The 21,523-nt window shown below is 31.1% G+C and overlaps 1 protein-coding gene across 1 annotated transcript in view; it reads right to left on the bottom strand.

Annotated features, from left to right (window-relative positions):
• The window catches only part of trbl (tribbles pseudokinase 2), a 90,073-nt gene that overhangs the window by 46,421 nt on the left and 22,129 nt on the right, over positions 1 to 21,523 (bottom strand). The window contains exon 3 of the mRNA XM_072540574.1: positions 20,213 to 20,502. Within this exon, the coding sequence (XP_072396675.1) occupies positions 20,213 to 20,502 (290 nt within the window). The remainder of the gene's footprint in view (positions 1 to 20,212; positions 20,503 to 21,523) is intronic.

The following is a 21,523-nucleotide window of genomic DNA, read 5'->3' on the forward strand; positions in this document are numbered from 1 at the left end:
AAATTTGGATAATATACCTGCCTCTATAGTTCGTCGTCACGCTGTAGAAGAGGAACCTTCTGTACACAATGCTAAATAATACTTTCTTCTCCTTATTATGAGTAATAGTTAATCTGAAAAAAATGTATTGCCTAGCTAGAAAACTTTCTAAAATTTTTCGCTTGTCAATAAAATTTTATGAATTTGAGCTAAATTGTAGTCATTAAAATCACTTACAAGAATTTTACCTGGCTTTTTTAGGAGAATTAAAACAATGGTATGACCTGCTACAAAGTTGAACGTTTCCATTCAATGCCTTTGTATTTAATTTAATACTTATCTTTTCTATATTTTTAATTCCTGCAAAACATCTAAATTCTCAGATAGTTGCTTAAAATATTTTCTTCGATGAGGTTGTTATACAATATGTTTAGGATACGAAGAAGAATAAGCTAGTATGAATACCTATAATTCTTTAAAAAAAAAAGTACTTGTAAGCTATATACTAAACAAAATATTTTAGGAACACAAATAAGAACTGCATTTTTTTCAACGTCATTTCTTGACTTCCACAGATGTATTAACCAGTGTACCTGAACAAAACGTAACTTCTTAACCTTTGTTATTGCCTGTTAAAATCCCGTCTTTAGGTCACGCAACGTTCTATAACCAAATTTATAACCAGATGTGATTAGGAAATGCCGTATTTGAAAAACAAGTTTAATAACGACAAATATTGATGCAACATTATGTTGAAATTTTATCTATCAACTTTGAATGTTGTTAGTGTTTGGTCTGTTTCTGGTTGCGGTTATCATACGGGAAAAATAGAAAATATGGATTTAGTAAACGAAAAAAAAAAATAAAGATTTATTGCTGAAATGCAAAGGATTTATAGGTTTGTGCACTAATTTTAAATCACTTTTCACTCAGAAATGTGTAATTTAAACGGCGAGAATAAAAATAAGTCAATGGTGACGCACCTAGATGAGAGTCCGTAAAAAATTACGCAAAGGAATAAATCGTCATGAAGTATCCAAAACATAGCCAGGGTGTATGATTTTAAGATTTAAAATAAAACTTTTGTTTCTCCACTATACAGATAATTCCATCTCGGACCATAGTATTGAAAGATACTTTTAATTGTTATAAAATAAAGTACCATTTACTATTTTTTAAGTTTTAAAGTTTATTTTGACGTTTCGATTTCACTTCTGAAATCGTTCTCAAGATACAAATTAAATAAATGTTATTTTTGTTATTTGGGAAAAATTATAATAATTTAATTTTATCTATCTGACTCATTCAATGAAACCAATTGCGCCGCAAATTCTTCGGCAGATTGCAGTAAGATCTGGTTACCAATCTTAAAAGAGGAAATAAATAAAAAGAAAATACCATTATTAGTAAAAACATAAAATTAGAGTTGTATGTTAATATTAAGAGTCAACTTATAAATGTAAGATCAAATACTTACCACGTCGGGATATTATCATAAAGTTTTTTCCTCACGATATACTATCGGACCACTAACAGGAGAGATTTTCCTGTCACAATTGCATGTGATTGTCTTCAAATCACATACTATGATTTTTCTGATGAGTATTCTAAAGCTTAAGTTGATTTCATATAAAATCGAATGAGCTTTCAATAAAGTCAACCCATGAACGCAACTCAAAAATATTAACAATATCGTTTTAAAGTCATTTATGTACTTTTAAATATATATGAATTGTCAAAATGAATGAGTCAGATAAAATTAAATTATCAGAACTTTTTTCCAAGTAACAAAAACAAAAGTTGTTTAATTTGGATTATGAGAACAATTTTCGAAGTGGAAATCGAGATGTCAAAATGAACTTATTTTAAACTAAAATTGGGGTTAATTCCCAATAAAAATAGTAAATTGTATTAAGATGCCACAAGAAAATACCTTCAGAACAATATAAAGTATCGATTCTTAATACACAACAGTGGTGTGCATTTGGGAATAAACGGCATAAATGAAATAAAGGTGTTTTGGTTTCTAATTTATTACACTTTCCACATTTTAATATAAATCACACTTTAGATTTCAATTAAAGAAATACTTTCAATTTTCCATATATTTTATTTTTTGATAACATGTTCAATATACTTCTTTACATTGTCTTTAACTGTATATAATGTACTGTAGTAGTGATTTATGGCAACTTTATAGTTGATTAACATAATCTATTCTGAAAGTAATATTTTGGAGGACAACTTTCCTCTTAACTGGAACCCAACTAAATTCTATTAAATACGCTGCCAATGGTAAGGGGAAGTCGATATACCGACGTAACGTATATCACAGAACCGCTGCTTCAACTAGAACGTACATTTTAAATTTACCTGTGTGTCTCTTGGTAATATTTTAAAGTTCTTTTCTTAGAAAATATTTTGGTATGTTTATGTTTTTGGAAATAAGCTACTGCAAGAGGTTTGCTTTTCGCCAACTTACACCTTGGCAACGCTGCTTGTAACCTAGAATGCTAACCTTGGATTGTCCATAAAAATGATAGATAGTCTCTGCGGAATCAGATCCAACATTTGAACAAACCATTCCTAAAAAACATCTCCATTCACGTTTTATAAATAGTTACCTGTACGTTTTGAAACAAAGGTTAACAAATCACATTCCACAAAACCTTCAAAATAAATATGCACAATAATGTTTTTCCATTACCTCATGGTAAATTTGAATCTTTTGGGGTTGCCAATGTTTAAAAACATCGATCTCATTTATCCATGTTTTATCAAGATAATATGTTTATTTTCTTTTCTGGCTGATTTAATCTCTCATAAGTTTCTTTACCAAAAAATGATTTCCTCTTTCTAAAATCAAGATACAAATTTTCTATTGTATTTTTCATTCTTGAAACTTACTTTGAAAAATTGCCGTCATTCTAGAGAATTTTGGATAGTCTTCTTCAAAATATGTTAATTTCATCAAAAGTTAGAATCTCGTTTGAACGAGAGTAAAGTAAAAAGTATGTACTGTTCGCCATAGACTTTGCTTTAGTAGTACATTGATTAGAATTTTTCGTAGTTAAAAAGGGCCATTTTGTGTTCTTTAGTTAATTTATAAATTTAGATTTTGCAACGTACATCATAACACCATTTGTACAGTATGATCCAAACTTACCGGATTCTTGTTTTTCAACTAGGAGAGTTTTTCTTACGTGTGATGGTCGAAAAATTCAAAAATTAAGATAATTTTATAAATTTATCATAATTACAAATGGTAAAAAAGATACAACTTTTGTCTAATATTACAGAAAAAAGCTGAGATCTACAAATTTTAATATTTTTTATACTATATTTTTCAGTATAATATGAATTCGGACTCAAGCATGAACTTTTTTGATATTTTGATTAATAAATAAAAAACCGTGAATGGAGTATTAACGCACTTAGTACTTTTTCTGCTTCCTAGTGGAAATATATAATTCAGAAGTTTCAGACGTTTCAGAGATAAAGGAAAGTAACTGCAATTTTTGAAAAAGATAACGATTGATTATGATAACCTAAAAACAGCCTCTTGCATACGCCGATTTACATAACTGATAGATTTGTTGATTGTAAAATTACAAATCACAATATAGCAATCGCCAAACCATTTGGCGCATTATCTCATAAATTGTTGGTCCGATTACATCAAAACTTTTTTGATTTTTTCCCCGACTCATCCCGTAGATATAAAAATGTCCAAGTTTCATCATCTGCTGTAATAAATGATATACAATTTAATACAATGATTTATAAATATGTATCAGTGTTGCAACCGAGTCCAGTGTTACGAAAACCTTGTCCACAAAGCGAAGGTCGTCACTAAATTTGTGTAGTGGCATTAAATTTTTTCCTATGTGTTTATTTTCGCCATTGGCTATTATTTTTAGATTTTACCTCGAGAATTTTATTATTAGGTAACGCTTTTATCACTATTAAAGTTAACTAATTCATTTCGTTGATGTCGGGTTATGTTCCGTGTTAATTAAACGCCAAATTTTATATCTTTTTTACAACTTTTTCATTCATACATTGCAAAAAATAACAATGGCATGATTTATAAATATATTGTCAAAAATTATGCCTCATCATATGCTACTTTAATGCTTTCTAGTGTTTAATGATGGTACGTAGTATGTCTTACGTACAAAAACGATAAAGAGAAGACATCGTGTGGTGAAGGGACATCTGATGTTAATTCTTTGTGTCAGCAGAACCCAGTGAAAGCTAAAGTCGGCTCAACTCGGTGTACCAGGAAGCACCTATTACCTTTTGTCGACAAGTCTCTAACGGGAGTGGCCATCCATTTCCTAATTTCTCATGGGAGCAAGATTGGACCAGGAACACACAAACAAACCAGCCTCAGTGATTTGTAATCTGGATCCCGTTACAATTTATATTTCCGAAAATAAAGGAGAACTACCACAAAGTAGTCAGAAAAACGAGGAAAAAGTTTAAGTACCTGTTGAAAAAATAGTTCAGATCACAGTGTGGAAAGAACAATGAGTCCAAACAATCGATTTATCTACAATCAACACACTGAACATTATTGAACAATACTATAACTATATTGCTAGAAATCAGCCATCAACTGGAAAATTAAGTGCTAGTTTATGCCTAAGAAAAAATTTAAGTTTCTATTTGAATCCAGATAAGGAAAAATTTTAAAGAGACAAGAATCTAATACGTAGAATAAAAAAAATATTTCAAATATGTATTACACATCCTTATATCACTTATTTTGTTATATTCTTTCGTTATTTTTAAAAGATCATAAATTTAGTAAACATTTTCTGTAATATTATTCATTCATAGTTTCAATCCTACCTATTTCGACTAAATAGTGGTAATTAGTCACTTGTACCGTATAAACGAAATAACTGATCTTTGTTCGAAAACAACAGATAAGCTTCCTGTCATTACCACAATCAATGAAATCAATAGAGCAAGGTATAATACTTCACCTCAACGACAATATCCGGCTAAATGACAAGAGAAAAACAATTATTCTTTTGTTCGTCCGTTCAGTAACTGTACCGGAAATCTCGATATGATCGAGAGGCATTTTAAGTTTATGACGTCAATCTATTTGAAAATAGATCTGTCATAAGTATATATCCGGTTCGTGTAGTCTGCAAGCAGAAGTGCAAAAAACGTATTGCGTGTATTACTATTTGCGTTTTTGTTCTAAAAATATAATCTGGGGTCACAGCCAGAGAGAGAAATTGTGGTTAAATATGTGGAAATTTGTTGTGGGGTACTTGATCGGAAATTTTAGAAAAACCAGCATTGGTCGACCTAAAACGGGAGACAGAGGAAACAGATATATTTAGAATATGTAATTTTCGCAAAATAGAAGTTATTTTTAGACCAATGAGTAGTGACATCAAAATACGATGTTTTTTTTTTCATAATACTACTATCCTTTATTCTAAATTAGATCCTAAAACGTGAACTTTTATCTAACAGGGGGTTGCAAATGCGCTCAGAATAATAAATTACAACTCTCCGGTCTTTCTAAAATACATAGTCCATGAATATCGAAAAAAGGTATACAAAGACATACACATCATACATAGCCTCGTTAAAGATATACGTTTATTTCTTTCCAGGATCTATTGTTTCTACATTGTGTTTGCATTCAATAACGTTCTTGTTTGTTATCTCCATAATTGTTCTGAAGCTATTTTCTTGTGGCATCTTAATACCATTTACTATTTTGACTGAAAATAAGGTACAATTTTACTTTAAAATAAGTTTATTTTTACCTTTCGATTTCACTTCGGAAATCGTTATCAAAAATTTTCATCAATCAAGAAACTGTGTTTGTCTCAATGAATCCCACTTCAATCCTTAGTTACAACCTTCGTTTTCTGTCCTCTACAAATTGTTTCTTCATCTATGTTCTATGTTATCTATTTAAGTGCAAAATTTAAGGCTTCTCAATATTTAATGATGAAGTGTCCGACAAGGCTGAGTAATGTAGCCAAGAGTGTTTAGTGTCTATTTAGAAGAATTAATTAAAAAAAATCCCGGGCCGTACAGCTCAGGCGGTAGAGTGTCTGACTTCCACGCAGAAGGCTGAGGATCAAATCCAAGCGGCGGCGACGGCGAGAACATCTAGATATTTTTAAATATCTACAGGCCCAGGTCTACTCAGTCTAAATAAAATGAGTAACTTGAGGCAATATTAGGCGGATAAAGCGTAGCACTAATCCTGTTATCTTCCTTATATACAGCAGGCCAAAGAGATAGCTGACTATCCTGCTATAATCCCAAAGCCCCTCAATCGATATAAAGAGGGACTATTAATAAAAAAAAATTAATAATGAAGTAAGTGGAAAAAATATTGCATTTGTAATATTTTACACGCAGATGACACCTTGCCTTGGAAAAAATGAACAATGTCGATTTATTTGTAAACAACAAACGAGTGCAAGACCCTAGGACCAAATATTTGATCATGCTTTCATATTAAACAGCGGCAATTCAAAAGTTTCGTACTGTTTTGATCTACAATGACTGGAAATGCAGTATTATCCCCAAAATTGTAATCCGGTGCATATAATTTATATATTGTAATCCGTTTTGCATATAAATAATAAAAAATTGTCTTTAATATAATAAAATAGCGAAAATATTCTTCTGAAATATGATAACAATGAATGTGGCGTGAATGTATCACTTGAAATTAACATGAATCAAATTTAAAGGCCATAGTTGACGTGAGGCAGGCAATGATCACACGTGACTTATTTCTCAAAAATAACCGCGAAGCTGCCATTCAATTCATTTTTCTACGGTGTTCAGAGGCAAGGTTATATACATATCTTGCGAAATATTAGAAATACCATCTCGTTAATGTTTAATTTATTCATACATTTGGATGAGATTCAAATAATTTCCTCTTTTGATTATGATTCATTTGCGTAATTAATCTAGCAAGTTTTAATCTACACGTGGAAGTAAACACTACACAAAGAAGAAGTTTGCTTATTATTTAACTTAATAATATTTGATTCACTAAATAACCAGTACTAGGTGAGGATACTAAATGGAGTCACTAAAATTAGCATTTTTTCAAAAGAAACTGTAAAAAATGAATTCACTTACAAATGATCTAAGGACTGCCAATTATAAGTAGTATGTATTAGTTATACTGGATATAACAAAGATATCAAGAAAAGAAGAATACAACAAGAAAATGCTTTAAACAGCAAGAACATGAAAGTAAATACGAAATGAAAAGACGAAAGGTAAAACCAGTCTAGACAACAAGCAAACGAGTATTTTAGAAAACTCCCGTTTCTACTTTATAAGAACTCTAGAAAAACTAGCGTTCTTGTTAAACAGTAAAAATAAGGAATTCATAGCAGGTGAAGGAAAGAGATGAAAGGACTATTTTGAGAAAGTACTAGCTATAAAAGAATGAATTTTAATCAAATAAAAGGCAGATATCGAGCACAGTTTTTATTAAATCTTGCCCAAGTACTTTCGCCCCTAGAGCATCTTCAGGGGCATTTCATCAAAATTAGGCTATCCAACAATATGGAGAATGTAATAAACATTAACTGATACATTTACACAACACTAGACAAAGGACAAACAGTTTAAAACTTATTATAAATTCGAAGTAGCTACATATTGTGTGATATCAGGAGAGAGAATTCTCTCCTACAAAAACTAATAGTATATATTTCCCATTGCCATTTTGGTTATGCAATTAATATTGTTGATTCAAATGATATTCAAAGAAAAATATCAGATTATTCACTTCCTTTACAATGAATCACCTCCTTGTTCTAATGTTAATTATTTCTTTGTTCTGAAACAACATTTTTACTTGGATGATATAACTTGAAATTTGCAGGGAATCCCTTTGAATAATATACGTATATATATATATATATATATATATATATATATATATATATATATATATATATATATATATATATATATACGTATATATATGTATATATATATATACGTATATATATATATATATATGTATATATATATATATATATATATATATATATATATATATATATATATATATATATATATTAGTGTGCATAGTGGACTATATTTTCAAATCCCCGTGTTAATCATTGGCAAAGGTAATGACGAAACGTTTTTGTGGGATGAGTTACCACATCAGAATTACACCACGACTCGTATAAATATAGAAAACCACGAAAATATCTTCAATATGATACTATCATGTTGGTTCGTAATTCTCGAAACCGAAAAATTCATCGTTCAAGGTGTGTCAACCCAGTTTTTTGTTTTGTAATGAAAACAATAGCGAATTTCTTCACAATAAAACGATTTCCAAACTGTGTAGAGTTGCGGCACAAACAGCACTTGAATAATTGGTGAGTTTCATCAATTTATCAAATCGTCTTTTTCCTACTTAGACCTGCGTTTAAAGAACGTTGAGAAGTAATAGTGTTTGATTGTTGGCAATTTAAGACATAAAAATAACATTATTTTTTATTTGGGAACGAGCTAATACCAAGATGATTGTTTTGTTGACTACTTAACAGAATTACAAGTGATGTCACACTAATGATTAAGCTTAGACAGTGTGGAATTTAACAGTCCCCTTAAAATAAAAAAAATATGTATAAGGAAAACGATGTAGCCCGTAATGTTCTTTCTCATTAGGGTGAATCCAATCACAGATGTTTCAAAGGGTGTTTAATTTTAAAATATGGTTTGGAAAGAGACCAAAAATGAAATTATTCGATTAGAAATATACTCGTAACCAAGTACAAAGTATGACACAAATGTCACGTTTGGAATAAACGATGCATATATTCCAATGGAGGCCGTTTTTAAATATTACAGTTATGAAAGTATAAAAATCCCTTTTACAGAAAAAATTTTGTTGTTTTTGATCCTTAGATCAAAGAAAAAAAGTATTATAGCGTATTTAAAAGCTTTCTTGATAGTATTTCTTATTACGTGACAGATTTCGACAAAAGAAGTTTGTCGCTGAAGTTTAAAAAATATGTACTTCGTCGTGCTTATACGAAATAAACAGTTATATTCAAAAGAACACATTTATATTTATTTTATTTTAAAAACATTTCACTTTGACTATTTTTTATTTGAAAACGGCAACATTGGAAAACAGGAAGTATTTAGTGATGTCTTTAAAGATTATAATCATATACTTTGAAGTGCATGGTTCCACGTGTAGCTGAATTAGGCAATAGCAGATGCCTCATAGGCATACTTCGGACCAGTTATTTGTATTTTTAATAACGTTACTGTTGGTATTTGTAATAATTCTAAAGGAAAATTAGTGAAGCAAATGAGGTTTATAAGGTTTGGTGTATAGAGAATATGGCGATTTAACCAATGCCATAATGTTAAATTGGGTTTACAGCTAAGAAAAGAAAATAACAAAATTTTGCAATTAAACATACGATATTTGAGTAAATTAGAGAAAAATATTGAAAAAAGGGAGACACGTCCAAAAAAACTTAATCGAACAACAATATCAGAGAAGCGATATGAAAAAATCATAAATAGAAGAAAATTGGAAAACGATACTGTGAAACAATCGATTCGAAGAAAAGGTTCATTCATTGTATTTACAAAAGAGATTCCTACTTTGAATAAACTTTTAGTAGACATTAATGAAGACGAATGTTTGTCAAACATTAAAAGAGATAAATCGTGGAAAACTTTACGTGAATTAGAATTCGTTTATGAGACAATAGAAAATCTGCGCTCATAGAGAAAGAAGAAATTATAACCAAAGAAATGGTAGTACCAGCAGAAGGTTTACTCAAAAAAGAGTTATTGTAGCTATGCAAACAATATTCACCAAAATTTAAGAAGTATAATGTAGATGAAATAGCAAAAGAACATGGAGTTAGTGTTGCGATTTGCTATTACCACCTTATCACTGTGAACTTAACCCTATAGAACTAATCTGTGCTCAAATGAAGGGATATGTCACAAGAAATAATACAACATTTAAACTTCAAGATGTTCGTCAACTATTATCTCATCTTATCCATATCAAAAAGTTCACCTGACAATTGGCAAAAATCTATAAGACGTGTCATAGCAGAGGAAGAAACATTCTGAAAACTCGATATGTTAATAGACCAATAACCAATAGCACCAATTATTATTTCTGCGGGAAATAAAGAAACTGATGATGATGATGATGCCTCCTTATAAAGAAGACAACTTATGTATTCAGGTATGTAATTGTATATTTATACTACTAATTTATATGATGCTAGTATCCGAAATATATTTATTATTAAATTGTAAGGAAATGTCCTAAGCCAATATTTAGTATTTTTATAAAAATTAATGTGGGTACGTAATATTTGACATTTGAGTTTTTTTTTATATTAAATTAATTTTATACTCTCCGTCACTGAGGCGTTCAGTTATTGTTTAATCCTCATTTTGTGTGGTTTGCTCATTTGCATTGTATGATATATTGTATTTGAGGTTTGTCGGGGTGGTCATATTAAAGTCGAGTGAAAATTCAGATAAGAAGGTATCAATTATTACGTTTATTTTGCATTGACCAACCCTGTATTTAAATCTTTGCTATAAAATTTGTACTATCAATCATTTTGAAATGTGCTATAGCTTTGATATCCCCTAAAAAGTATTTCATAAATCGGTCTAGAATAAATATGAACGTAATAAACAATTAATATACATTTCTGACTGAGAATTGTTTTTAAGTTACGAATCAGAAAATATTTAATTTAGAGTAAAAGTTTGGGAACTACATTTCGAAAAAGAGGTTTTCATCGAGTTCCAGACCTAAAAAGTTCCAATGTTTCTACTTTTTAACAGTTTCTTCATTGGAATGACGTAGAATATTAGTTTTTGGAACGTATAGGAAGAACTAGCTGGTATTGAACCGGCTATTCATACTGTGCTATTCAAGTGCCAAGTTGTTTTTGTTGTCAAGTGTTTTAAAATCCGTTAAAATAAATAAATGAACCTCCTCCTCCTCTATCTTTTCTCCTTCGTAAGGATGTAGTAACGTCATGTAATTTGTTTGACTACTGTTCAATTATCTCTCTCCTGCGCGTGTTGGAGATATTCCTTTGGATCTTTTGTCCGCTACATTGCCTTCAACTATCATTCGTTACATGCCTTCTCTTCTTCTAGTTATATGTCCAAAATATTTTGGTTGGTAGTTGGTGGTGTGGTGAAGCTAGGTTTTTATGTTAAGTTCTTCTGGTATTGAACTATTCGTGAGGTGTGCGGTCGGTCCATGATATACACAACATCATCATTATCATTTTGGCTTTACAACCCTGTGTGGGTCCTAGCCTCCCCAAGAATTTTTTTCCAGTCGTCCCTATCCATCGCCTTCCTCCGCCAAGCACGTATTTCCATATTTCTTATATCTTGATCTATGTTATCTAGGAATCTTGTTCTGGGTCTTCCTCTCCTTCTTTGACCAATAGGTCTATCAAGGAGCGTTTTTCTAGCTGGGTCGGTTTGCTCCATCCGCATTACATGGCCTACCCACCTCAGACGTCCTATCTTAATGTGTTTTACGATATCTGGTTCCTGGTATATTCTGATGATATGCGCAACATTCTACGGTAAACCAACATTTCCAATGCCATTATACGCTTCGAATCGGCTTTTTTATGGTCCATGTTTCTGACGTTTCCAGGTTACTGCTCGAACAAGGCGTAATTTTGTGTTTTTTACAACCATGTATCTTATCTCTGTTTCGTTGTTTCTGTTTCTATCGATGATCATTACTGTGGTTTTTTATATATTTATTTTCAAACCATATTCAGGCTCTACTTACTATGCCCAGATTATTCATAATTTGTTTCAGTTTTTTTGGTGGGAGAATACGCGAATATAACAGTGCCATTAGCATATCGTAGGTTATTGATATACTGATATACTTGATATATTTTGAATAACTGAACAACCATCAGCAAATTCCGCTTAATTTTTTTCTTTTTTAGTCAAACTCGACTATATCAGCACGTATTAATGACAGACGACATCTACACATAATGATTCTGACATAAAGTTCATCAAATATTGTGACATATGAGACTATTATACATCAAGAGAATAAATATATATTTGTATTTATTAAAAAATAATCATTTAAACTGTTTACCCACACTGACTCTCATTGCTTAATCATACGAAAAAAACCATTGCTACCGCTTTACAGGTATGTTATTTTGCAACGACAAGATGAAAATAACACAAACTCTATAGCGGCCAAGCAAATTTGCCAACATCACAGCCACCTATACGAAATGAAGCAATTGCTACTTTATTTATATCTTGATTCTTAATTTCAAAATACTGACTAGTTATTGAGTTTCTGACTGTTTTACAAAATATAATTTAATTATCGTTTCAGATAGCAGTCTAATGTAAGGTATAATTTAAACATGTTAATGAGAAATCATTTCAGGCAAAGTTGTTTGTAAATAGCAATTTGATGGTTCTGAAATGTGAAAAAGGTGAAAGAGTAGACATTGCGTTTTTTTATTTTATTTTCAAATATACGTTTGAAGACCATTTGGATGACTCAAAACCAATAATATATAACTGTTATAATACATGCAAGGACAGGAAAGCGCCCTTATATAACAAATAAGAAAATAAGAAATAAGAAAAAAAAATTAGAAAATTGTTTACGACTGATCAGGAAAACAGACCTGCGACAGACACAGATATATATATATATATATATATATATATATATATATATATATATATATATATATATATATATATATATATATATATATCCTCTTTGCGGACGATATTGTCATAATCGGAAGTGAACTCAACCAACTACAAGAAATGCTAAAGAAAGAATATGCTTGAAAATGAAAGTAATAGAAAGGATAGGAGAAACTACTTACTAGGGTCATTTAATAAAGTTGATGACCGATGAATCCGCATGATATGTGCTGCCGTTGGTAAACTTAGAATTGTTCTCAGGAACAATAAAATTTCCATAAATCTCAAGGCAGAAGTTTTCAATTATTGCATCCTTCCAGTGATGACATACAAAATGATAGTAACACAGTGTGCAGTGGAACGACTTATGTTGGGAATAATTTTAAAAGATCGCGCCCGCAATGAAGAAATACGTAGAAGAACAACAGTAGAGAGCGTAATACAACGCACTGCTTCATTGAAGTGGTCTTGGGTAAGACATGTTGCCACACAAGATTATACCAGGTGGACTAAACGCATCGTACAATGGAGACCTAGCTTACATAAGAGAGGTGTGGGTCGACCTACAAAAATATGACTGGGCGATGTGAAAGACAATGACACCCTGTAGCAAGACACAAATTAAAATGGAAACGCCAAGAGGCGGCTTACGTCCAGGAGTGGACAGTCAACGGTTGTTGAAAGAATAAGATATGCCTGCTGCAGCTTGGCTAGGTGGCGCATATTCGAATTGACGAAGTGTCCAATTTTCCGTGACTCGTGACTTCCGTGGCGTACAAATCAGGCTGAATTTGACCGATGGCACGGGTCAAATTGGCTTTGAGGTGGCTGTGGGCTGTGGCTTATTCGCATATATCTGTGACTTAAAAGAACATCCCAAGAAAGAGTCTAACGCGATCAAAGCGCACGATCTCAGTGGCTAGTAAAATGGGCGAACTGTGCTCGAATAGAACACCCATTTTGATAAAACAATTTTATCATTTGCACGTGTTGTTATAAGATTATATATCCTAGTGATTTAGCAAAAAAAACTAAATAAATGACAGCCAATTTGATAGATGAAGCTTAAAAATTATGACGGCTACCAACTGTCAAATTTCGGAAGTTCCTATTGGAAGACCCTTCATAAAATAATTTTAAATATATACATATATACTCATTACCTGAGACAGCTGGACCACTATTCAGTGACACATACTCAAATATCCCCTCTAAAATAAACACAAAACAATCGTACGCTTTTAACGAGATTATATTTCTCTAAAAATACTGTTTATTATGGACCATAGCAAAACTACCTGTCCCATAAAAAAATCTACTTACTTCTTGACACTGTATTAAAAAATTTCGCCAACAGTTTTATCTAATGTCTTTGTCGGTGAGTGCTTTGTGCAGAAGTGTAAAAAGAAGCTTTTTTCGTAGTTATATATGTTTAGCGACAACCATAACGTGCCGAGGGGATTCAGGTAAAAGTTAAAACATGAAAAACTTGTTGCAGAATTATATTTTTGCTTCGGACTTCACGCTGGCCCCTGTCTTGAGCCTATTAGTAGGACAAAAGATGTTTGACATCCGGTTCTCACAGTCGGGTACTGAGTCTTCCGGTAGGGGGTTCCGAAGGAAATAATAGTAAGAAAAGACTACCCATGCAATGATAGATGGTTGATTATAGTATTTTTTTATAAATCGTTATTTATGACGATACTTTCGACTTTTTCTAGTTTTAATGAAAATATTGCCCTAAAATTTTAGTTTTACAGCGATAATATTACCATACAATACAATACCATACAATTATTGTAAATCACCTGCAGTATTGTTAATATATTATCTACAGTAGCTCTTGTTAACACCGTTTATTACTTAATTATTTGTACATTATTTAAACAGCTATACAAATTATGTTGCTCACATTTATAACAGTCATAAATGTCACAAAAGAATTTTTATTTTCACGCAAAAAATCAATAATAGTAAATTTTTTGGCGAAGGTGTTTCCGGATAGATGTTATATAATTACGGAAGAAGGAACAAAATCAAAGAAATAATGAGTACAGAGACATCACTTACAGAAATAATAAAGAGAAAACTGCTATCCTGGTAGAAAAATATGATAGAAGATAATCGACTATCAAGAAAAACATAAATGGATACCCAACATGGATTCCAAAGAGACGAATAAAAATGAAAACCGAAAAAATCATGTGATGATATTATTAAAGTTATGAATAGAAGAGATCTATAAAACAATGTATGGCTTATATATTGTATATTATGAAGATTTATCTGGATTTTTGTATGATGTAAAAATTTGATTCATAAATGAGTCAAAAACAACAAAAATAATAGGCTTACAGTTGCAGTAACAGGAGTGGACAGATGGATTATTAAATATAGAAGCATTGAAAATAATGATGCGCAATAGGAAATTATTATTTAGTATATTGTTAACGTACCTGCTTTCGTATCTGGAACTCCAGAAATCATTTTTTCTAAATTGTGTGTATAACAAATATACAGCTGAAATTACACTTGGAAATGATACGCGTTGGAAAAGAAGATACTTGATTATTTACATATATAAATACCTTATTCTTCACGATGTAATCATGGAAATAATTTTCTTTGCATTTGGAACAACGCTTTAACAAAGTTATTACATTGTGTATATGTTGACAAAAATAGAGACCAATATTTGCGATCCAAATTAATTTTTTATTGTTGATAACAAGGATGGGACCGGTTTCGGGATATACAATAGATAGCCAATCATTAGGTCCCGTCGAAGAAACTTTATCAGATATCAGTAGAACATATTTTAGGAATGTTCTGCGAAAACACCTATCTTCCTGAGAAAGTCACCTTCATTAATGGGACAATAGTTGAATGCTTGAATAAAAATATTTTGAATAAAAAAAATGTTATTCTCAAAAGGAAATTATTTACACGGCACACCACATTCACAGCACATAAAACGTCAAACCACGTAAAAAAGGATCTGGTGAGTACAGAACCAGGATTATCCGTGTGCGGATCATCCGGGCTGCGGATTATCCGTGCTATGATTTTCCATTACTCAAATTACATTTTTGAAGTTTAATCGAAATAGGTTACCGTAAATTATATTCGACATAAACTTTATACGCCGTGAGTAAGACGCATAATGCAATACCGACAGTGCTCGGGAATCGCTGGAAATCATTCGCTTGTCATTTGCCACTGCGTGCTAGAGAAGAGTCGCTACTCTCCTAAAATGATAAGGTGGTATCAATCAAAAGAGTAACTAATTAGGAGGCTGAAGAAGCTGCCAATATTCTACTAGACTATGTTGTGCACCGAGAACCTTCAAACCTTGTCGATATTTTGAACTTCCGCAGAAAACTTCTGAAAATTAAAAAAAAATCAAAGATTTCTAACACAGGCCAAAGTGAGTGACTTTTTTCAAAATCATAGCTGCCTAAACATACTATTTTTTCTGTTATGTATCTTTTTCTGTAATTTAAAAGTTAGTTTGAACTTACGAGATTTATTTTTTCTCTTATCTTTTTATGATAGCTACATGTGTATACGTGTAGATATGTATCATATATGGGAAATAAATGTTCTGATTATCCTTGCTTTTCAATTATCTGTGCCATTTCCGGTCCCGTGGAGCACGGATAATCGGGGTTCTACTATATATCAATTTAAATATCAGCTACTCTTTCAGTATTAGATTTTGTCAGCGTCAAATCTAACAGAGCATATGAAGTTTTATCGAAAACTCGAAAATCATTACAAATTAAAAAGGAAGATACAAACAAAAACATTTACTTATTTTAAAATAAATTTGAATGTAAAAATTCACTATCAATCCGTAGTATTATGAAATAGTAGATAACCTCAGCTTCAAAGCAAAACTACCAATTAAGGAACAACCACCCACCAATTATTAAACAGTCCAACCTTTAAACTTGACCCCCGGTTAACAATTTTGACAGTATTTTGTTATAGAGATTAAATTTAATATGGCTGCTGGCCAAGTTCTTAACGCGATGTTATTTTAGTCAAGGATTCAAAAAATTGCATCACATCGATGAGTACAGGGCCTAGCTGGCCCGTTCAACACTAAGTAAAATCGGAAATAATAAATAAGATCAAAACCAATTTTTTATAGGTATTTCACTGCACTGGAATAAAAATTATACATATTGTTACAGGTTCGTTCGCTTTTATTCTTAGGTTACATATTAATTAAGACGTTGGCAATTGCATTAGCCCGTTTTATCTTGTTTACTGCTGACCTAAATATATATATATATATATATATATATATATATATAATATTTAGGAATATAAAATAATTAGGAAATGATACAACACCTAGAAAATCATTCTAAATTTAAGAGGAAAAGACAAACAAAAACATTTACTTATTTTAAAATAAATTTGAATGTAAAAATTCACTATCAATCCGTAGTATTAGGAAATAGTAGATAACCTCAGCATCAAAGCAAAACTACCAATTAAGGAACAACCACCCACCAATTAATAAACAGTACAACCTTTAAACTTGATTCCCGGTTAACAATTTTGACAGCATTTAGTTAGAGAGATTAAATTTAATATGGCTGCTGGCCAAGTTCTTGACGCGATATTATTTTAGTCAAGGATTCAAAAAATCGCATCACATCGATACGTACAGTAAAAAAATATATGAGAAATATCATTATACAAACACAAAGAACAACAATATAGATAGTAAGGAAATTTAGTATTGCAACATACTCACAAAAGGAAGAGAATAGTGCTAGGCAAAAAATGAAATTAAGACGGAGCAATTAAATTGTCCAGCTCACAATATCATTCCGAAAATCGGGGAAAAATAAAAAATATTTTAAACAAAATAATTACCAACCGGAATTTTATAATCCTCTTATTAGAAACGGTAGAGCTTTGGCATTAAAAATCAACAGAACACTATTCCAAACAATAACAATAGTCCTATGCAGACGCATAATAATTTTGTGTAATTTCTATATTTTAATGTCCGAACAAATGTCAAAAATCCTATCTGGGTATTTACATAAATTTTTGGCATAAATCACTAAAAATATAGAATAAATATTTTCCAAAATTCAAACCTCTTGTCAATACAGACAGTCAAGTCATTCAGATGTAATTTATAAAATAAATTGTAAAGAATGTAACTCGTCGTATATCGGACATATGTATTAGTACTTACACAGACGAATTATTAATAAAAACATTATAAGAAACCCAACCTAATATAAACATAACACTAAAGCATTAGCACTAGAGCATTCTTTAGAAAATAACCATTCTTTAGATTTTGAAAATATACAGATTTTAGAAATAGAGCCAAACTATAATAAAATATGTATATTGAAGGTGATACATATTAAAAAGCAAGCAACTTGCATCAATAACAAGACCGATATCAAGGACCTCCCCAATATATATTATATTTAGAATATATATTAGATTTTTTCTATTTAGAAAAAAATATTTACGACGAGACTGGCAGTGAAACAAACCACATGCGCCACATGTATCACTTTTAAATCCTAGTATATTTTAAATATTGATACTTTTATTGTTCGCTGGTAATGGAAATTCGCCAAAACGTTTTACTTTAATCTTTGAAGATTAAACATTCTTGATAAGCCCAAAATAAAATGATATGCAAAATTTGCAAAAAATAAATACATGTATGAAAACGATATCTACAACAAAAAAATAGAATTTCAGGTACGGTTTTGTCCAGTCCATCCCTGTCGACGCATTATCGATTTCTCAATAGCCGCTTGTTCTTTCGATCAGCGATCTGGTTGTCTCCCTTCATTTCTATTTCTTGTTCTCTCTGGACGTTGAGAAATTTTATTTCTCAAAGAGTTTTGCCGCAACTATTACATATTACATTGCATTACATGTGTCAAGTGTGTACAGGCGATTTTGAAACATTAATGATCTGGGATTGGATCTCGTCACAAAATTAACCGAATAAATTGCTATGATTATTTAACAATAAGTATGCAGTGTTTCGATTCTTTCTCGAAAATATACAGTGTGAGAAATATATTCAATTTGTGATTAATTTAAGTTCCTTGTTCATTCCATGATGTTATAAGAAATGACCAATTTCTTTGCGATAAAGAGACAAATACAGATTTAGATTATCTACCCATTTTACGAACGAACCCTAGCTTTTCGCCTTGTCTATATGGACTTTGGTAGACAATGGACACGACGGACCTTTTATTTGACCCTGGTATATCTAGAGTTCTTGTATCAAGACGATTTTCTCAGCAACAGTAAGTTCTATTTGGAACAGAGACCTCTCTGCCCGTTCCCTCTACATTTTGGTTTTTTGTAGCCTCATGTGCCACTCAGAGTCGTCTTATGCACCACATGAACATCATTATGTTGCACCTCGAGATTGGTCGCACCGTATGATGAGTCAGTTGTGGTGCTACTGTCTGGTGATTCGCTGATTTAGCATGGTACAGATCTGCATTGAGATGTATATTTTGTTTGTGTGTGTGTGTGACAGTTAATTACAAAGCTGTAGCCTCTATGTCATGTTCTCAGTTGATCCGAGGGTGTTTATTTGGCTATACCTTATTTACACTGTGCTATATAATACCATTGGAAGTTCCCTATTAGCCATTGGGACGCGCCGTATTGGGGATAAAAATTTCCCCGGCATTCGGTGCTGCGTGGTGTATTGAACCCACAGTCTCAGACAGGCACAGTCTGGTAGTTATTGGTTCAACAGATTGGATGACATCATATCCCCTCGTTTATTTAAAACACTCCTTTTTATAAGCATGGAGAGGTATGTTGTTGAACTTGGATCCTTTTTGTGACATTACAAAAAAAAATTAAAACTACGGTGCAGGCAAGTTATAAGAACATTAAATTGGGAAAGGTGCAGTGCGGCAAATTTCTGGCAATAATGTTAGAAAATCGTGAGCTTTCAGAGCAACAAATAACAATCCACGGAGGATGTACTGATAACGACCAAATAGTCAGAAATACGCATTTTTTCCACATTTCATACCTATTTTTTTTTCCTTGTTACGAGATATGCCGTTATTTTTACCTTAGTTTTACTATTTACTCGCAATAACCTTTTTGTTGATTTTATAAATCTATATATCTATCATTATATATATATATATATATATATATATATATATATATATATATATATATATTTATATGTATATATATATATATATATATATATATATATATATATATATGTATATATATATTTTTCAAATTATTTTTTCGACCGTACTGTTTTAAATATTGATTTATAAATTTATACTATAAATCAATATATATATATATATATATATATATATATATATATATATATATATATATATATATCTTAAATAATAATAATAAATATCTTAAAGTCTATATTTATATATTTTGAAAAATAATTGATAAAACTTACTTTTGTTGATCTGCGAACACGAACTTCCTTAACTTCAAATCTCTCAAAACGATCCCGTTTTCGTGGCACACCTGAACCGTCTCCGCGATTTGCCTAAATAGCTTCTTCGCCTCGGATTCCCGGAGCCTTTTTCTCGATCTCACGTAGGAATGTAGATCGCCGTGAGCCTTGGGGAATACCAGGTACAGGTAACGATTCCGGGCTATGACTTCGTGAATCGACGAGATGCGCGGGTGGAAATCCAATTTGTAATGGGCTGACACTAAGGAATGACTTTCCCTCGACACGATCTATAAAAGAAACAAAAAGAAATTAACCAAAAAACCGAAAATACGTATGTGTATTATTTTAAAAATTTGTTTTTCTAACCAAATTGTTCATATTTTGGTAAGGAGTAATAATGATAAGGTACTTGTTTACAAAAACATTACAAAAACACAAGAAATCTTAACAGTACACAAGCTATTGGCCAAAAAACTACTTAGTCACACTATAAAAATATGATCGAGAGTAATTGTATTCGACAGGAAACCGAAATATCCGAAAATTAGTTCAAATTTGTACAAGACATAACACAATACTGATACAGATCCTATTTTTATTATTATAAGTATTCATTGATCTTGAAAAATCGTATGATAGGGTACCTCTAAAAATTATTCGGTCAGCATCGAATAAGAAAGAAACTGGAACAGTGGAAAACAGGTTTTGAAGGAAAAAAAGGTAAAAGTTTAAAGGAACAAAATACCAAGGTAATTGCTCGCCAACACCACAAATACCTGGTATAGGTTTTTTAGGTTCAGGTTTAACTTGACCAGGTAACAAACGTATCTCAAACACGACCAGTTTGAAATTTACAATCTACTATTTTTTGCAGAGGTATGATTTTATTTTTTAAATAGTTAAGAGATGACACAAGCGCATATAGACAAAGATAAAACGACATATCACATTACTTTTTACCAAAATTTAATTATATATTTCTACAAAAAAACTAGCACAAAAAAGGAATTAGAATTTCATACTAGTGAGTTAAGACTTATATTGCCTAAAGCACCTTCACAACATTTTCTCTTAGACAAAAGAGACAGACAAAATATTTTAACTTTTTCACTTAAATAAAAAACAAAAACAAGAATTTTAAATTAAGAAATAATTGAAAATGATGAAAAAGAAACCACAAGTCAAAATTTATTCGTATACATGAAAATATTATATATATAAATAATATAAATAAATATGAAACCTATTGAAGAAAATAATTATACGAAAAATTAAAACAAAAACTTACAAGTTTTTTGGAATTAGTTG

This window comes from Diabrotica undecimpunctata, chromosome 8, assembly GCF_040954645.1.
Source record: "Diabrotica undecimpunctata isolate CICGRU chromosome 8, icDiaUnde3, whole genome shotgun sequence".
NCBI classification, from domain to species: domain Eukaryota; kingdom Metazoa; phylum Arthropoda; class Insecta; order Coleoptera; family Chrysomelidae; genus Diabrotica; species Diabrotica undecimpunctata.